The sequence below is a fragment of the Notamacropus eugenii genome, chromosome 1 (assembly GCF_028372415.1).
Source record: "Notamacropus eugenii isolate mMacEug1 chromosome 1, mMacEug1.pri_v2, whole genome shotgun sequence".
Classification (NCBI taxonomy): domain Eukaryota; kingdom Metazoa; phylum Chordata; class Mammalia; order Diprotodontia; family Macropodidae; genus Notamacropus; species Notamacropus eugenii.
In genome coordinates this window covers 204,111,638-204,132,276 of record NC_092872.1, presented here as the reverse complement: position 1 = coordinate 204,132,276, position 20,639 = coordinate 204,111,638, and the positions used below count along the sequence as shown (strand labels likewise).

The 20,639-nt window shown below is 36.1% G+C and overlaps 1 protein-coding gene across 3 annotated transcripts in view; it reads right to left on the bottom strand.

Annotated features, from left to right (window-relative positions):
* BUB3 (BUB3 mitotic checkpoint protein) overlaps positions 1–14,776 on the bottom strand; it is a 46,897-nt gene extending 32,121 nt beyond the window's left edge. Inside the window, exons 1-8 of one of the 3 annotated variants that reach the window (XM_072624857.1) lie at positions 14,475–14,776; positions 13,859–14,053; positions 13,095–13,164; positions 10,971–11,122; positions 8,525–8,683; positions 6,596–6,773; positions 6,107–6,323; positions 3,528–3,894 (exon numbers count right to left, since the gene is read on the bottom strand). In XM_072624857.1, the coding sequence (XP_072480958.1) occupies positions 3,885–3,894; positions 6,107–6,323; positions 6,596–6,773; positions 8,525–8,683; positions 10,971–11,122; positions 13,095–13,164; positions 13,859–14,053 (981 nt within the window). In that variant the 5' untranslated portion in view covers positions 14,475–14,776 and the 3' untranslated portion in view covers positions 3,528–3,884. Of the gene's footprint in view, positions 1–3,527; positions 3,895–6,102; positions 6,324–6,595; positions 6,774–8,524; positions 8,684–10,970; positions 11,123–13,094; positions 13,165–13,858; positions 14,054–14,474 lie in introns of those variants that run through there. The other 2 variants (XM_072624848.1, XM_072624867.1) reach the window with 2 other exon arrangements.
* Between the last annotated feature and the right edge of the window lie 5,863 nt (positions 14,777–20,639).

The window sequence follows — 20,639 nt, the reverse complement described above, 5'->3', positions numbered from 1 at the left end:
TGAGGGAACCCATTAATGTTGATCCAAGAGGTTTAGACATATAGAATATTCTTGGGATAAAAGGGGATTTAGTTTTCATGATGAAAACTCTCATATAAATACTTAAGAGTATATTTAAAATTTTAGGGAAATTTAAGTATTTTGTTACAGAATCCCTATTTGGATCACACAGAAAAGGATTCTGCAAAACATGGTTTGATGACACTGTTCTACCCTACTCAGTTTCCTACAACTGGTAGTGGTAGTGAGGCATACAGGCTAAATAAATTGCCCAAAGTGACAAAGATATTAAGTGGAAGGGCTATGATTCAAACTTGGGTCTCAATTTCCACATCTGTAAAACGGAAATAACATGACCTATCTTCACAAGGTTGCTGGGAGCACCAAATGAGAATTTATATTAAGTACGCCATGAATCTTCCAGATATAACTGTTATTATGGACATACTAATAATAAAAAAGAACACAGATAATCTAACTTACTATTTATTGCCTCATGTGAAATTAGACATTGAAAAATGGGTAAAGTTAAAGAGAAACAAAAGGAAATGATATTCCAGGCAGGAAGAAAAATTTGAGCAAAGACTTAAAAGATTCATGAATGAAGGCATGGTTTAGGGAAGAGTAAAAAAAGTATTTTAATATTGGGAGTTGAGGAAGATACTTAGATGGACTGATTTATAGATAGCCATAAATGCCTGCCTGAGTATACTATGAGTCTTACTCAACGGATTAGGGGGCTAAGAGGTGGAGAAGGGATATATCAGAAGATGTCTAAATCGAATGACATTTCAATGTCCCCTTCTTTAGTTTGCTCAGCTTCCCATTTTACTGTGCTTTGCTCCTAGTAACACTCCATTCTCCCATTCTGTCGTGGAACTTTACTGTTTTAACTACTTCCTTCTCCTACAGATCTTCAAGCTCTGAGGGAATTTAAAGAATTTATCATAGCAGGGTTAGGTGCTCCTAATATAGATAGGCAAAAAGGAGCCCATTTTGAGGAATTTGAACATATCAGCAGAATAATTAAGCCACAAAGTTCTACAAGTTAGTTAATACTATTAAATATTACAGTAAAGATTAATCTTGTGGTTTAAGGAAAAGGAATTATCTTCAGCATTGTGAGAGGCTGAGTTATTTTTCCAGACAGTAACAACATACAACTGTAATCTTTTTGAGTGTTTTACCTTCTCCTCCATCTGGAGCATTAAGTGTGGTATAAGGAGGTAGAGAAACCTATTAAACTAAAGATGAAGCAGGAATGGGAGGTGGAACACCAAAAATTGTACAGCTATCAGGAAGCTCCTTAACTGAGCCCAGCATTTTAGAATAAGCAAATTCAGTCCAAAGCACTAAGATGAGATATCTATCTTCAACATGAGAATCCATTAATCTCATAGTAGGCCAGAAAGGGAGAAGAGATCAGGATACAGCCCTCTGTCCTTAAAGAGAATTATAAGGAGAAGTTAGGTCTAAGAAACTTTAGCTAGAAAAGAAATTTGAAAAAAAAAAAAAAAAGGAAAAGAAATTTGGAAGTTCCAGATACCACCCAATCTATATGAGTAATATCTGTACACATTTTTAAGTACCTAGCAACTCTAACTTTATTATGTGTACATAATGTTCCTTTTTTTATGTGAAAATACTCATCTAAACTAGAGTATGTGGCAGAAAGGGTAACACTGAAGAAGACTGGGTGCTAGAACTGAATACCAAAATATGATGGCAGTAACAGACAAAAAGGACAGTAAATTACAACAGATCTCTGAATTCAGGAAAAGAAGATAAGATGGTTAAGGAAGCTCATTCAAGGCACCTAAATTGTAGTTTAGAAATAGTTTTAGAAGAAAAGCAAACCCTCTGGCCCAAAGATCCCCTTAATCAGCTCAAAAAAGATGTTGCTGTGGCCACACACAATCTCCAGATGTGCTATGTGAAATGAACTAGGAAACATAATGGCAAAGATGACCAGTTAGAAAAATATTGCAACAGTCCAGGTATAAAATGATAAACCCTTTGAGAAGGTTAATAAGAAGAATAAAGAAAGGATGTTATGAGTTTTTAGGGTAGAAAACTAACAAGACTTGAGAAATGACTTGGAAGGAGCAAAGAATGAAAGATGGCTCCTAGGTTTCAAAATCCCTTTGATTCTAGACCTGAGTGATACCACTTAATGAAGAGAAGAAATCTGGTTGAAGTATATGTAATAATTCATAGGGATTATATGTATTTAGAATTAGAATACTCCATTCTGAAAAAAAAATACCTAGAATGACATTTCCATAAGTTATTAAGTGGCACACTCAAGATCTGAACCCTTTGAAAGTGAAACAGCTACATGGACTTATCAGGCATTTTACAATGTATGCCTATAATGAAATATTACAAAGTATCAAACACCAATATATTAACAACCACAATTCTGTATAATGTTCACTTCAATTACATAATTATCTGCATTATTCAACATCTTATAGACAGAAGCGACATCATAATTAATTAATCTAGTTAAATACTTTCATCCCCTTATTTTAAAGATCAGGAAACAGACTCAGATTGTGACTTACCATTGTCACTCCAGCCTCCTATCCACACCTCTTACACTCAAGATAAAAAGTAACTAAACCAAACAATAACCATAATGATGGAAGCCAATCAAACATACTGCTGACATATTGCTGATATTATAAACCTCTCCAAAAAAGAATTTTCCTTAAGTAGATTATATCTTGCTTAACATAATTATCTGGTATTTCAAACTATAAATCACATTATTGACTTTGAAGGAGGGGGAGAGCCATTTGCCTTTAATTCAACAATATTTATTGAGCACCTACACTATGACACATCACTGTGCTAATCGCTGTAAGAAACGTACAAAAATAGAAAAATTCAAAATGGAGGAGATACAAAAAAGACTGATTAAAAAGTCAACTCTAAGATCCTATACATGTTTTATATTTACTCGAATGGTTGCAAAAATATTTTAAATTACAGTAAAAGATTATATAATAAATTAGACCCATAATGTGTTATAACATTTGCCATCCCTCAGGCCTTTCTGCTTTAAAATTTGATGACTAGGTATATGTCTCTTTAGGCAAATGTAGTTATTTCAATGCAAGGATTTATGTTACTACTTGAGTACTATGCTGGAGATATTAAAGAAGTGAACAAAAAGGTCACTGATTCCACAAGTTTCAAGCGCAGTTTGAGAAGCTGAACAGTTCAGTTAGCTGCAGAGCCCTGCTGCTTACAAAGCAGAATGCAAACCTGACCTGCACAAGAAGGCTACAGAACTTCAAGAGACATGGATGATAGTAGTAAAACTTCAAGTGATCATTTTTTTCCAGGACTGAGTCCCAAACGTATATCAAAAATAAACATAATTAAAATGGAATTCATTATAGCACCAAAGGGGTAAAATATATCCCCAGCACGCTCTTGAAAAGAGCAATTTTGCTTTCTGGTAGCCTTATGATGTAGATTCCACTAATTTCCAAATTTTAAAATATGCAACACTTTAAAACAGTTTCTGAAACTGATTTATTAAGTAGGAAATAGATGGCACAGTTTGTGTTACAAATAGTCAAGCTGCTGGGGGGGAAGGGGGAAGGAGAAAAGGAGGATAAAAATTTCCAAATAGAAATTTCTTTTCAAGTTACAACACAAGAACACAGGTAGTCCTGATTCTAATTTTTTTTTAAAAAAGCACTAAATGGTACATATACAGGTTTCTTTTAAGACAAGAGAAAAGAAAGAAATCCAATGGCAAAAGAGTTCATCCACATTTACTATAAATTATCCCTTAAGGACAAGTATCTTTTGTAGGAAGTACACAAAAACTTTCCACAGAGAAGCCACACTTCCACAAGATGATTAGATTAGGTAGACCTGCAATGAAGAAAATACATTTCAATAGATGGTTTGAAGGCTTACACTAACTTTCCATTGAAATTAATACTTGTAAAGTAAAAGAATACTATACCTCTCTGTTAATAAAAAGTTATGAGCAAAAATGTATCAAGAGTCAAGTAGATTTTTGGGTAAAACCAAATACTATTCAAAAAGATATTCTTTTTGCCCACATTAAAAAAAATTTAAAAATTAAGCAAAACTGGCTTCTAAACTTAATAAATGAAAATGCTACTAGATGAAGGCAGCAGAAATAAGCCAAAATTAGTGCTTATTTTTGGACAAAATTATAATGAAATGAATTTCATTCTCACTACAATTTAAAAAATTCTTAATCACCAGAGGCTAGGCAACTGAAACAGGCTTAAGAATCATATAAATGTCAGAATGGTATGCAAAACTCATTAATGTTTTCAAAAATTCACTTAGAGATAGAAACAGGTCCAAATAGATGCCTGTCTAAATGTACTGCAATTACGTTACAATTATTTTCCAAATACACAGATATGCTCTGTCTTTTCTCAGCTCATTACTGACTCAAACAATTTGCCCTTCTGGGATCAATTGTTTGCTAATAAATAATTGTTTACAGTCACAAAATGATATTATGAGGTTCTTATTAGTTTTCCTTCTGCACCCTAATAAGATTGAAAACTAGCTGATTCCCAAGAGTCTAACCTTAACCTCGCTTTGTTTAAAAGCCCAGGAAATGATGGACCATCTGCTTCAGAAAATAATGGAGAGCCAAGAGGAAATATTGTTTAATTGTAGATTAACCTCCTCGTGAGGCACAGTGAAGCAGCTTCAGAATTAGCAACTATAAGAGCAAAGAAAACAAATAGCAAAGCTATCTTTTTATTATTTAACATCTAGTAAAAAATGTGGGGAAGTTTTCTATATGCTTAGATTTCTGTTCAAACAGTGCCACAAAATTCAAATTCCATACAGTTTGCAAAATCCAAACAGTAACATAATCACAATCATTCTAACTCTGCTCTTCAAAATACCTTTACTACAGCTAATAATTTCATGACCTTTAGAGAGTAAACCTAAAAAGCTCTTTTTTTTGTCATTTAAAATTTTTATGATTTTTAAGCAGATATTCCCTTCTTTGTTAATTAAGGCAGCAAAGTATTTTGCCTTCAGCAACATGACATTTAAAGTCAAATTCTGTTATATACATGATTTTCTAGAAGCTGAAAAAGGGAAAGAACTTTATGAAATCAGAATGGCCAGCCACAACAAAAGAATTAGAACAGGTTTTTAGTAAGCAAGAACATAGCTTGTACTCAACAAGTCTCAAATTCTATTCGCTTTTAAATCATGCCCAATAAAGCACACAGTGCTTATTTTGCCACTTGCCAGAATAAACTTTAACTCATGAGGGTGACAAAACTAAATTTAAATTTATAAATTTACTAGAAATCCAACTGCAAAATTAACTTCTTTAACAACTATCTCTGGAGCATCTACTACATGCAGCCAGGCCCCCACATTAGGTGCTGTTGGAAATACAAAGATGCTTCATACTGAACTACATTTCACATACTTAAACTTAATAATACTTCATACTTGTTAAGTATTAAGTTTCCTTTTTTAATCAGTCAAAATATTCCAAATAAAAAGCTTTTCTCCACTGACATATGCAGCCTCTTTAAGTCAACATGAAAGGACTAAGCCATCTTTTATCAGATTTTTCAAAATTAGAGAAATTAACTATTCCAGGAAAGGGCAAATAACCTTTTTGATTTTCGTTAAGCCCTAGGATTTATCCAATTTCTGTAAATAGTATAGGAAAATCATCTCTAGAAAGGAAAGGTTTAACACTTCACATTCTTAAGTCTCTTAAATAGAAGAACATGCTTAACTAAATTATTCCTGAATTCTTCAACTTAATTTTGTAGCAATGAGCTAGTAATAACTCCAAAGATTCAAATAATGGTGCCTTTTAAAGAAGAATAAGAGTTTGACATTCTTCTCTACAAAACAACTAGGCACAATTTTATCCATCATACGTCTATCAACCTACGGATATTGAAAGCTTGGGAGAACAAGATAAAATCAACTCCAACGCTACAGTCAGCTGTACTATCTACCAGGCATCAACAATGCTATTCATGAATTTGGAAAAATTAATAAATTCTAGGATGAATGCAAAGAAAAGGCTCAAATACAGGTGAAGCATACTCACTTGGGTTTTGTTTCTGCATCTGTCACTTGGCGAATGAAGATACCATCTTCAGGATGTTCTGTGTCATCCATTTCATACATATATGATGATGCTATTGCAAGTGTGGTCCCATCATTACTGAAGGCAAGTGAAGCTATGCTAGTAGGATACCGATGGAATTGGCACAACCGTTTCTTGTTGAATGGATCCCAAATATTAACAAATCCATCAGATCCACCTGTAAGCAGTTTCAAAATAAATTCATTATTTCTGAATGTCAATCACATTGTGATCAATATACTTACTAAATAAAACTTAATTAACCAAGAAAATATTCTTGTCGTTGCTTTTTTGGTCTTAGACTACTTTTCATAATATAAAACACAAAGAAAAGGAATTTAAATATTAAATACTCAATGTTCTATAATTATCAAAAATATCTGTAAAAAAAGAAATTTATTTAAGATAACAATGGCAGTATTACAAACTATACTTTAATAAGTAATGTACCTGTAGCAAATGTGTTGTGAATGTTGTGAAAGGAAATAGCATTAACAGGATAAATCTGCTCAATATTATTTTCTTTTAGTCTGTGACATTTGAATGCATATTTCTTCTTCTGTACCTCAGGACTTGGGTCCAAATATTCAACAGCCACTCGGCCTTCAATAGAGCTTAACACATAACCCTGACAATAAGAAGAAAAAGACAAAAGGTATAAACATCTAGTTAGTTTACTTAGCATTATTTTCTGAATCCAATACAAACAAAAACTGGATATTTCAAGATATAAGTGGAATACTGAAAAAAGCCGGTGATCCAGTTAATCTAATTCCTGAATTTAAATATCAATGCTTTCTGCTCAAAGCAAAATTGGGTTTCTACATATTTGAGTCATCATCAGTGTCTTGTGCATAGTATACACTCAACAAATGTGTTGGTCAGCCAAATTTAAATTATGATTAAGTGTTTTAATAGTAATTCTTTGTGATACTTGGAAAGCCAGCTATACTGATACAAAAAGATTCAAATCTGATGAAAGCAAGCATCTTTCAAGCTCAATGCTTCATTTCTGAGAAAAACACATACAAATTAAGTCTCAATTAGTAGGAGAATCTTCTCCTTCAGTGGTGATATCACATTAATGCCTAAAAAACAAAAAAATTAATTTTAGATATATAACAGATTTCCCCAGGGATGACTATAAAACAGCACTTAGCTCACAGTAGGCATTTACTAAATGACACACAGTAGGCGTTAATAAATGCTTGTTCCTTTCCTTTTCTCCACTCACTTTTCTCTAATCAGGGACTCACCTTTGCATATAATAAATTAAAATTCCAAATATGGCATGAAGTTTAAGTTTTTTGTTTAAAACTTTTGAAAGTTGGTCCCATTTTTCAAAATGTTTCCCTACTTTCTTTTGAAGTTATAAAAGCAGAAAATGTAAAAGATGAAAGATAAAAGAAATGTTTTGCTTTTCAAAATGACCTTCTAAAATATAGTTGTATAGTTGTCTTCTAATCTATTAAATGTTATGTTCCTGAAGAGTTTAACGTAAAAATTAAATTTACTGGATGTTTTTCTGTTGTTTTCGATTCTAAAACTGGAGATGGAACTCCTAGAGAAAAAGTCTGGTTTACAAGAAAATGAATACTTAAAAATAAAAAAAATATCATTTTTCTGATAAAAAGGAAGGCAAACACTATTTGAAGGAAGACAATTTATTCCAAAAGTGTATGGAATGATATGGGAACTCCAGACTCCATCACCAAAGAAGCACTCATGGAATGTTGGTTAAGAAGTCTATCCAAAAATGGCTGGTTTATACTTGCTCTTCTTCTTAGTAAAAAGTTTCTTGCTAGATCAATAAGTAGACCAATCTAACTACAGAAAAAAGTTCATCATATTTACTTCCTCTTAAAACTTTATGGCTATATTTTTAGTTGCCACATATGTAGTCCTAAAGCTAAAGACTTAAGGTCCAGACTTCATGAATTAAATAAGCTAATCTTTACTTAGAAATAACAATGGAAGGAGGCTGCACCATATAGCAAGAACTGTAGCAATGTTATGAGAAGTACATGTCAGGAAGGAATAAGAGCTTTATCTATCCTGTTATCTACCAAGTTTGTTTTATTTTTAATCCGAAATTTGTGAAGACTGTACAGGGAAAGTATTCAAAGCAGTTTTAGTGCAAAAGCAGTCTAAAATGGTATGAGGATATAAAATTCCAACAAATCAAAATTCCAGATTTCAGAGTTCTGACTTATAAATCCTAATAAAATAAAACTGAATTAACTGAGTTGCAGCTCAAATCTTCCAAAAATTTCACTATTAGGTACATTCAGATTTTTAAGTGTTCAAGTAGTGCATTTGCTTTAAAATGTTATTTTAAAAATCACACATTTTCAGTATTTAATGACAAAAAATCAGTACCTGCTTGTTTGGAAATGCTCTTATGCAGCGAGTCTGGTATTTCAGACTAGACTCTCTTCTCTGCTGCACATAGCCCATATTCCTCAAGTCCCATACCAACACTCTCCGACCAGCTGTCCCCACAATTAATCTGTCTCCAGACACAGACAGCGTGTAAACCTTTTAAAGGATATCAAAAATTACTACAAAGATTGTTACTGTGAACATGGCATTTTTATTCCAAAGTTCAACACATTTAATCAAGGCATTAAAAATCAGCTGACCAGGCCCCAAATTTTGAAATGACTGAAGCAAAGTATTTTCAATCAGTTAGAAACAAATCACATGTATAATAGCTTTTCGCTTTTGAAAGCAAGTAATTTTCATAAATAGTATATCTTTTTTGTTGTGATCTTATGAAGTATAAATAATATGCTTCGGGCCAATTACCATTTGCTAAAACCAAATCACTTAAAATTAAAACTAATTCACCTAACATTGCCTTTTTAAAAAATTCATTTTCAAATTATTCTACACACAAAAATAACAGAAAATTATACATGCTAACATCCCAGGAAGGATGATTTAAAAAAACATTAATTTAGGCTCAGAAATGCCTTGTAACTTGTATTTTTTTTTTTAAAGAAATCAGAAGTTTTTTCTATGAACTTTTCTCTTGATCTGAAATTTTCTTTCACAAATTATTAAAAACTTGGCCTTCCCAAGCCATTGACTTTAAATAAGATGGTTTTGGGTGTGTTTTATTTCCCAAAAGCAAATATATAGCATATTTTAAACTAGTATATGAAAAAGCCAAACATCAAACAGAAATACACAATCCTGGAAAAACAAATTCTTTTCCAAATATAGTATTTAACCACTTAGCTGTACTTTTCAAAAATTCACTTCACAGGCCAATACAGGCTTAATATGACAAGTATTTGAACCTTCAGTATTTACAATTTTAAAAAGGAACCAAAAAGTTATGGATATTTCGGAATATTCTGAATTACTGCTTGGTAATAACTCTTCCATGAATGAATCAACCACATGTAATAAGCTATGTTCAACAACTTAGTGGCCCTCTAAAATGGAATCTTAAATGTGTACCTTGGTCACATTAGCTGAAACAGTCATACAACTTTTAAAAAATTCAAAAATTAAAAAAGTGGAATTAAATTAAATTAATAAAATAATAAATTTTAAAAGGTTTTCATATTTCCTTAGCAAAAGAAATTTACCATGGACTTTATCAATAGAAAATTAAAACAAAAAAGTTATACGTATAACAGAACATAGAGTAAGTTCTGTGAAATATTAAAGTTTACGAACCCAGAATCCAGTTAAGAGCTCAATTTATAATGGCACAATCATATCAGGAATTTTATCTTAAATCTTTACTATACAGGTGACACATACGTTTCTAACTATGTTTCCTATCCCCAATGATCATAAATCAAGTGAAACCACTGTCATACTACTGAATAGGTGTACACATTTATCAAAGAAAGTATTAAAAAAAAGTGACATAATGAACCTTGCTGAACCAATAAGCAGCTTGATTCAGTGTGGCTGTCCATTATATGATATTCTGTCAGCAATTTATCACAGCTCTTAACATGCTACATACAACTATAAATCAAAACTAGAAACAATGCAATTATTTTATTCTGAACAAATGTCTTGCCAGAAGTAGATTCGACTGCAATGTGGCAAAAATAATGGCTCTTTGGATACAATACAGTATATAATGATGGCTAACATGGTATGAATAGTATATTTACACTAAGGAAATAGATTCAATTCAAGAACACCTTCTCTTACTAAAAACAATCTGTCTTTAAAATTAACTAACTGATAAAGTCTAACAGGGATGCAGAGAGAATGCTCAGTTATCCTCTACATCAGGCTTCACTTCCTGATCAAGGGGTGAAAATTTATACAAAAAGTTTAGATTTTAAAAAAGACTTACACCTTAGTTTCCTAAGTATATCTTTTACTATTAAAAAAAGAACAAGGAACAGTAGCACACCTTTATCACAAGTTGCAATGATAGCCCATTTTACCCTTTTAACAGTCTACTCAAATGAAACTTCAGGTCATAAAGGAAAATGAGCGATGTTTCATCTCATTTTCTGCTTTGGGAATGTCAAACCCAATTTAGGACAACCGGCAGTCTTTGCTAAATGGCTTCTACTCAAATGGCAGCATGCTGCAACCCAGCCCTGAGCTGCAGTGTGAAGAATACAGGGTAGTATGTTTAAGTTGTTTTATTTTTTTTTAAAAGCACAAAACTAAGACAAAAGATAAAAAGTCTTCCTATTAATTTTAACATGTGTTTAATTGGGTTTTAAAAGATATAATAATAAACCTCTAAATATAAAGTCATTTTCAATAAATACATATCAAATCAATTTAACCTAGTTAAATACGTATCATAATTTCTATTACTATTAAAAATACCTACCTTTTCTGGCTGAGAAAAGGTTCCTGCATTACAAGGAGTTCTGGGATCCCACAATTTTACTGTTTGATCCCAACTTCCAGTAACCATAACATTCACTTCTGGACAATATTCGACACATCTAATAGGTGCATCATGGGTTCCAACGAGGTTTTCTTTAACCAAAAAAAAAAAGTGTGGGGGGAAAACATCTAGCTTTATTGCCTCCACTAAAAAGATTTCTCATAAGAACAATAAAATGAGCTATTCTTATAGTACCTAATAAATCAGGTGCAACAACCATTTCACAGAAGTCTGTATACAAAATTAAATTTCTCTACAATCCAGACCAGCCCAGAAGTAACTCACTCCCCATTCCTCCCCTTATAATCCTACAGCATCCTAGAGTTGTGATGCAACACCACAGCTAGTCTATATGGCAGTAGAGGTTATCTACCAGATCATAAATACCATAATGGCTATCTTTGTGTCCTTCTGTAAGTACATCAACCAAACACTTAGTCCTCAGTAAATATTTGTTGGATGAAAGAACCTGTGCCCCTGAATTCTCACAAGGAAGTCTCAAATACTAAACTAACAGTAAAAAAACAAAACAAAACAAAGAAAACCTTATTTTCTACCTAAATTTCTTGTGGTTATATTACTTTTGAAGTTTTGGGACCTGGGTCATCAGCAATTTATGCTTTCATTAGGCTTTCAAAATAGCTCAATTTTGGAAGATATATTTCCAGTCCTGTTGTGCTTTCTAAGTCACATGTCAAAAGTATTGTGGAGGAGCAGAAAAGCTGCTACCAGTTCCAATAATTTCCTGATTCTAAATGAAATGACTCCTAAATGACCTGAAAGTTTGTTTCCTATTCCCAAAACATACCATTCTGCCATAGGCTAAAACCTTTAGGTATCTTCTAAATTGTTTTCAAATCTTGGGACTACAGACTTGTCCAAGCAAATCTGTACGGCCATATGCTAGAATATATATAATCTATAGCAGTATATGAAGTGCTACCAAAAACCCCACTTTGTCAAAATATTGTCTCTAACTGTATTCCCCTCTCCCTTGTATCTATTCCTAGGATCTTCTTTGAAGTACCCCAAAACTTTTCCTATTATATGTACACAAGTATGTGGGTGGGTGGGTGCGTGTGTGCGTACTTACATTTGAATAAAGAACAAAGATTCTCTAAGAAGGATCAAGCTAAAGACCTTTGGGACACTTGCAAGCTCTGCTACTAACACACCGTAATATTTCAAAATATAGACCTCAAATTAAGTTTTCATAATAATAGCTATCATATATTATCACTTTAAGGTTTGCAAGTTACTTTACATATATTATTTAATTTGATCCTCAAAACAACCCTGAAAGGTAGTTGCTATTTTTATTCTCATTTTACAGATGAGAAAACTGACGCTGAGGTTACATGACTTCCTCAAGGTCAAACAGCTGGTGTTTGAGGCAGGATATGAACTCAGGTCATCCTGACTCCAAGGCCAGAGCTCTATCCACACCATTCCCTAGCTTCCTAAAGTAGAAGATTATGTTATTCTCTTAAGAGTAAAATTTAGTGCAGTATTCATCTAGTGACTCAAATATAATTAGGGAACTGTTAAGCTTTTAAAAAGCTCTAAGTATCAAGAATAGGGAAAGGAAATAGATATTTTAATTTCACAGATTTCAAAACTTTGTACAATCAGAATTAATGAAAACAAAGTTAAATTTGCAAAGTTTCTCAAAATCCAAATAAGATAAAAAGCAATAAAAATGACCTGGATCCTTAAAAATAAGGTTAAATTTGCAAAGTTTCTCAAAATCCTAACAAGATTAAAGGCAATAAAAATGATCTGGATCCATCTAACTACAGAGTCACAGTCAAATACCTGGCAAGTCACAACATTTAGGATGGCACTCAAATTTTATTCTTGAAGAAAAAAACAGAAGATGGCCAATAATTTAAAAGTCATTTCAACTTTTTAAAAATAAATTCAAGCTTTAGTCGTAGCTATTCTATTTTCACAAATACATATTATTTATATGTAGCATGCTATCTTGCTACAATAAGGAACCATCTACATCCTAAAAAGCTTATAAAATCAAGTCCCTGAAAATAAGAAATTTTGCCAGCTTACCTTGATCAGTATTCAAGTCATGCATTTTCAACTGATGATCCAAGCCCCCACTCCAAGCATGTGTTGGATCCTGAAAAATGTTTTTTTTTTTTTAAGTTTTGACTATATCACACTTCTAACAAGTCTGAAGATCTATATAACCTTTAGAATCAACCATGTTATTAAAATAAACTTTGCCCAATTGACCTTTTAAAAAAGGAAAAGCAAATAAATGGGAAAGCATATAGTCAACTGTAAAACAAAGTAGTTTATTTACAAATGGGGGGGAGGAGTTGGTGGGGATAGAAATATACAAACAATTCCAACATTTTACTCTCTATGGAATCTCTAAACTTTCTTTTTTTAATATTTTGGTAACTGTGATTTGAACTGATTTTACTTCTAATTCTATGCATTTTACTTTGCATATTAAACTAAACCAAGGTTTCTTACTTTGGAATCGCCCAACTGTTTAATATTTGGATATAGTCTATTTTATTTAAAATCCTATCTATTTTATTCATGTATTACAAAACATCCTGAGGAATCCACAGTTTTCACCAGACAGCCAAAAAGGGGTCCATGGTGCCAAAAAAAGCGAAGCCAAGCCTGCTTTCTTTTTAGGATTACCTCCTTTTGTCACTGGTAAGAATCCAAAAGCGTTAGTCTAATAGATAACGGGCAGAAAGGGGGACACCACTGAGACTAAGTCAGCTACGCCCAAGGAGGCCTATCTTGGCCGGGACAGGGTCCCCCCCAACAGCAGCTTTCTCTAAAGGACCTACGTAAAAGGCGCAGTCCAGGACGGCGCCCGTGTGCTGGTACTTGAGGCGCATGGTGTTGGCAGGCACATCGTAGAGCCGAACCGTGGTGTCCCAGGAGGAGACCAGCAGGAACTGGGAGGTGTTGGGGCTGAACTTCACCGAGGAGATGCCATCTTCCGGAGGCTGGTTCAACTTGAACTCGTTAGAGCCGGTCATCTGCAGATCAGACAGGGGAGGGTCCAACAGGGTCCCAGCCAAGGCGGAGGTGGGGGGAGGGGCGGGCAGGGCAGAGATTCGGCGGCGGGTCCACTGCGCCTGCGCAAAACTGGAGCCAGGCGCGCCTCGCTCCCCTCGCCTCCACACCCCCGCCCTTCACCCCGACCCCCAGGAACCGTCCAAACCGCCTCTGCCGGCCCCCAGCTCGCGCCCCTCTCTCCTCCTCTGATACTATCCAGCCCCGGGTTCTCTCCTCTCCCCTCGCGGCCCGCCTCCTCGTCCGCTCCTAGACGGGGAAAACGGGGAGAACCCGGCTGGCTCCCCTCCGGAAGGCTCCACCAGCTCCAAGCCCCAAGAATCTCCCCAAAAAACCGTAACCGCAGCCCCTCGGCGTCCCGCCACCTCGCCTTCCCCCGGCTACCTTGTCGTCCGCTCGCAGGCCACCGTCCGTTGCTCCTGGCCGCCTTCTTCCTCAGCGCTCTCTTTAAGGAACAAACCCCAGCGCGCGACCCTGATTGGGCCGTTTCAAACGCCAACGCCTAGTTTTAAGTCGCTGATTAGTCCGGAAGGCTGTCTCATGGACTTCAATCAACACCATCCTGTTCCGGGTCACAAGGAAGCACAACATCCCGGGGTCACGAGGTTTCATATTCGCAATAGTGGGAGAAGCTGGGTCCCAACCACCGCCTACTGTGATAACGAAACCACAATTCCCATAATTCAATAGGCCGTGTTGTCTCAAGCGCGTGCGCCCCGGCTTGGCGTGTTTTGTATTGGGAAATGTAGTGTTTGGGTGGCGGAGGCAACTTCCTTTTGTCCGCAGAGTTAAATGAAAAAGTATGTAAATTGCTGTCCTTTCCCTTGTTAATATCCAGAAAAGGACACTTAATTTCTTAATTGTGAAATTATATCTTCATTACTAAATATGACAGCCTCAGTCTTTTCTCCCTCTTTGCCTTCTCGATTCCCTCTCTTCCATTAACATTTCTCTTGGTTCACCTGCTGCTATTATCAGTTAGACTCTTTTGCTGGTTTTCCAGCCATATTATATACCCCTTCATTGTAGGTAGATACCCCGCCACCGCCAGGTTCAATTGGGGACTTTCTTCTCTCTAGGCTCTCTAACTAGGGAACCTCATCATTCATTTAAATATCATCTCTCCTAGAGTTATAATATAATTTAAATATCCTGCCCCAACCTCCCTCTTGAACTTCTTTCACATCTCCAACTGTTTATGGGATATGGGGGGTCCCACAGGTATCTCAGATGTCATGGATCCTTCCCATCAGAACACATCCCGTTGCCAAGTTCTCGATGCCTTTTGAGACATCTTACCCACCATCTTACCCGATCACCCAGCTTCATTCTCCTTGACTTCATTCTCTCCCACTCCGTATTATCTTATCCGTTACCAAGTCCTGCCCTTTCTCACATCTGGGTCCTCTCCATTCACAAGATTGTCACCTTGGATCAGGCTCCCGTTATCTCTCCCTGAGCAATGGTAATGGCCTTCAGCCTTGTTTTCTTCCTCCAATCACTACCCTCTCCAAACTATTCTTGATACAGTTGCCAAAAAAGATTGTCCTAACCAGGGGTGGGGACCCTGCAGCCTCCTACCTAGTCCTCAAGTGTGGCCCTTTGACTGAATCCGGACTTCACAGACCATTTGTTCCCCTGCCCTCTAAACTACAGATTTTACCATGCCATTCTTCCACTCCACAAATGCCAGTTTTCCCCCTACTGTTTCTAGGCTGAAATGCATACCCCTCTGTCTGACATTTTGAAAGCCTTTTATAATCTATCTACACCCTATCTTTCGTGCTTCATTATACATCAGTATAATTAGTATAATGCTCTTCTACAGCATCCTTGCTTTTGCCCTAGCTGTGCTCCCTTACCTGAAATATGCTCCCTCCTCACCTCCTCCTTTGAGAATCCCTTGTTTCCTTTAAAACTCAGCCCAAGTGCCACCTTCTGCATAGTGCTTCCTCATCTCCTCAGCTGCTGGTGCCAATCTTTCCCCTAAATCACTTACATGTTTGTATACTTACACATGAGCACATTATCTTAGTGACAGAATGTAAGCTCTTTGAATTCAAGGACTGTTTCATTTTTATCTGTCTTCCCAATGCCTGATACGTAATGCAAAAAAAAATGTTTGGTGATTATTTGTTTGATTCTGCTGGGTTCATATATGAAGGGGTGGGGGCGGATAAAGAGAAGAGAAACCGCTAATTCCTATATTTTAAGAAACAAACTCCTTTTTAGTCTGCATTATCCATGATTCCCTGAAGTCCTCACTTCCCCATTAAACTGAACTCACAGAGCTCTTGTGTCAGACCTAAATTAAACTAGTTTGATCCCATTGGACCTTGTCCTGAACATACTGCACTAGATTCAGACTTAAGCAATATCTCAATCTCTCTTCTCCTAACTTGCTTTATTTTCTCTCTTCCCTTTCCCATCTATCTCTTTTCCTATGCCTCTGCCTTTCATCTGTCTGTCTATCTGTCTCCGTTTCTTTTAGTTTCTCTTTATGGAGTGTTCCAGGAGGACTAGCACTTTTGGTGTAAGGTCTTGCTAAGCCCTTTTCAGGGCTGCTCATCCTCCTTTGATGTCCACCTGATTCACCTAACTCTCACCTGTGCCTCCAAGAAACTATAACATGAACAGCAAGCACTCCCCAGTAACCCTTCCCAGCAGATGGGCTAAACCAGGTTGAGGGTAACTGACAGGTGTCAAACCCATCGATGAGTTAGGGGGCTGTTTACCCTAAGCATGTGAAGACCTCTCCCAGCAGAATGGGCAGATTAGGACAATCTGTTACAATGGCTGAGAAGGCAGCCAAATCAGGCACTTCAGAGGGTTTAGACTGCAGGAGTAGGGAACCTTCAGCCTCAAGGCCACATGTGACCCTCTAGGTCCTCAAATGCAGCCCTTTGAATCCAAATTTTACAGAACAAATCCTTTTATTAAGGGACCTAGAGGCTGCAGGTTTCTGATCTCTGGCTTAGAGCTTAGTCAGACATCAAAGATGCCATGGTCATTCCCAAGCCATGGCCAATGATCCTGACTTTTGTCTTGCCACTAGACTTTGATGACTCTGGAAGAGAGTGAGGCTTTGTGCAACTCTGCCTCACTTACATCCAATCACTGGAAAGTCAAGACATCAACCAGTAATGTCAATCGATTTTCTTTAAAAATGAAAAAACAAAAACAAGATTTGTCTCCACAAACACATGTTTATTCCCCTCCGTATCTCCATCTTGGTTTCCCCATTTTTCTGTGTCTCAGGAAGGGATTTGGGGAGATGGCTTCATTATTTTCATTGATAAGAATCACAGACCAAACCAAATCATAGACATCATCTAGCTCAATCTTTTGCTTTTACAGATGAGGAAACTGAGGTTCAATGAAGTGAATTGATCTCTAGGGACACAGGACTAGTAAGAGGAAAATTTACCCCAGATCTCCTGCCTCCTAACCCCTATATAATCCTTAATCAAATGACAGTATGAAGATCATAGGACTGACAGCTGAAAGGGTTCTTAATAATCACCCAGTCCCACCCAATTATTTTCAAATAGATTCAGCTGGGGACCAGAGGATTTCAGAGACTTGCACAGAGAAACAGCTGTTGCAGGAGGGAAGGTTTGAGGTCAAAATGATAGAGAGTATTCAATGAAATATAATGTTTATACTACATTCAAACACACAGTGTTAGGTACTCTTACTTTTTTTTCTATTCATGCTATAAATAGATTTAAAAACCTTTCTATTCATTATAGTGGTGAAGTGTCTATTTCATGATACTGTTGTGAAGATCAAAATGAGATAATGCATTACAGTGCTTTTTAAAATTCAAAGTTCAATATATGCCAACTGTCATTCTCCTTATTAATATTATCATTATTATTAACAAAATCTAGGGAATGATTCTCTACATTACTACAGGTGTGCTAGAGGGTAACTGCAGAATAAAAAATTCCAATCCTCTTCCTCCACACTGTCTCTGACTACATCATTCTATTTCCTGATGTTTTGTCCTTTCACCACTTTTCTTTATTTGGCTCTTTCTTTGCTTTGCAATTCTGAGAATGAATGACACTATAACTTTTTTTTTTAGGTACAACTGCATAATTTCATTAAACTGTATATGGATTATTCAATTATTTCTGAGTATGGGGTTTCAACTGAATTTCACTTTAGCTTTAAGAAATGTTAATCCTCTAAAAATCCTTTAAACTCCAATATAACTGGGAACCAGGAAGAGGAAGATTATTTTGACTATTCAAATATTCTGATAAACAGATGGCTGGAGAACCTAGAAATAATAAAATTTTGAAGAAAAATTTCCAAACACTTATTAAAAATCTAGGCTTTTAATTGACAATACTTAACTATATAAGTTTAGTAAGATCAACACTCAAGTGTTCCCAGAGCTATTCCAACAGTGTTCCACTGTTGCATTACCTTGGGCTTCCTGTTTCATGATTAATAGTTAGGTGAAAGGTTTAAAATTATAATGGAGGAGGAAAATTTAAAGAGTTCCTTACATTTAAAAGCTTAGTTATTATTAGTGTAGATATCCTTATACTTTCCCTGTAGTAAGAAACTACTTCTTGAAGGAGTGGTAGGGAAAGATATGGAAAGATAAATTGATATAAATGTTTGTCTTGTTCCCTTCATAATCTCAAAACCCTAAAATATTAGGCAGTTATATCATGCATCATCAAATAGCAACTGGGGACCACTTGGCTGCTTACTTTTACTCATCTTGCAGTTACACAATGAGATATTCACAATTTCTTTATCTGTTAATTTTGTGAGTAAAGAATGATGAGGTTAGCTGCTTGTATATAAGATGGAGTATCTAAATGAAAAACTGAAGTCCATATTTTCCTGGATCTTTATTTGTTTGGGCCTATAAAAGTCAGGAAGGAAAAGCCTAATGTAGCCAGAGGTTTGTTTTTTTGTATAGTGCAAGGTCCCTATTTATATTCTCCAGTATACTATTAAATGCCCAAATCAGGATCTGTGATTGTTGGATAACATCACTTTTCAACACTTAAAACTTCCTTTTGATTCATTTCATGAATGAATTCTTAAAATAAGGAGTTGGACTACTTCACAAACTGTTAAGGTCTCTTCTAGCCTTAAATATATAGTCTACAATCTTACAAAATTTTGTAGAGGAAAATAAACTATGACTTAAGGGAAGGGATGTCAGATGGAATCTATTGAGCTTGTGCTAGAAAAGGAACATGAGATAACTAAATATTACAAATATTACATAGTTTCATATTATCGTTCCATAAAGTTGTCCCATATTTATCAGGAAGATAGATCTGATTTGTTTCAATTCGAAAAGGCCTTTTATTCGCATTTGTGTTTTCTGTCCAAAAGAGCAGATTATCACACACTTCAAGTCACATTGGCCTATTTTTCCCTCGGTCCAACCGAGTATTGCTTAAACTAGACCCACTCGGCAGCAAAGAAACCAGTATAAATATCCATCTTGTTTGCTGGGCTCATTTTCAAGGATATCCCACCCCCCACCCCCGACCTCTTTCTGCTTCTCAAGGGAACAGGTGGCTGTGATAAAACACGCCGAGTGTCTGCGGTTTGAATAACATTCACTGAAGTATTTACTTTTTGTTTCAACGATTCCTTCCTTCCTCCCTCCCCCCCACCCCAGTCACATCACCCACTCCCGGGCTGCCCAGGCAGAGGCTGCAGGTGTCCCCTACTGTAGAGGAAAGACCAAGCTGCAGCCTTGGCTCTAAAATCAATCACAACCTCAGTTCTCATGTCACATTTCTATTAAACCCGAGCTGCCGAGAGCTTTGCATGTCATCTTGGCATTTAACAGAACACAATGTAAACTATTAAAAAAATAAATCCACCTCTCCCCTTCCGTCCCCTGAGCCAGTCCTCAGGATTCTGAGCCACTCAACGAGGTATTTGCTGCGGTTCTGTATGCATCTAGAGAAGTGTCGTCTATAAGGCTCAGGGGTCTCCCGCGGTCATCCTCAAAGGCTTACAAGATCAAGGTGCGGTGTGTGAAAAAGGAAGAGAGCAGTGAGGTGGAAAGCCCAGCAATTTCGGGTGGAACTGGGGATTAGAAAGATAGGGAAAGGGGAAGGAGACCCTCTGGGCAAAGGAAAAGCTAAACTTAGTCACAGCTTCTCCTCAAAGGAGAGTAAATCAACACTAAGCAAAACTGCTTCTTCTCAACTGATCCCTAAAAACAAGACAAAACAAAACCATCTTTGGAAAGGAAATTAACAACTCAGCTAGAGACAATTAGCTTTCTTTTTTTTTATTATTATTCAAATGAATTCCACCATTTCCAAGTCCCAGAGTAGAAGTTACTAGTCTTGTAGCCCAATCCTTAGCATCCTGGCTCCCCCTACGGCTCGAGATCTGGCTTCCTTCAGCCCACAAATCCCTGTCTCCCTTCATTTTTTTTCCCGGCTTCGTGTGGGTTCGCTTATAAAATTATAGGTTTTGTTTCTCTTAACGCACCGTCACTCTCCCCACCCCCTACATTTATGAAACAGCTAACTCCTCTGCGAACACCTT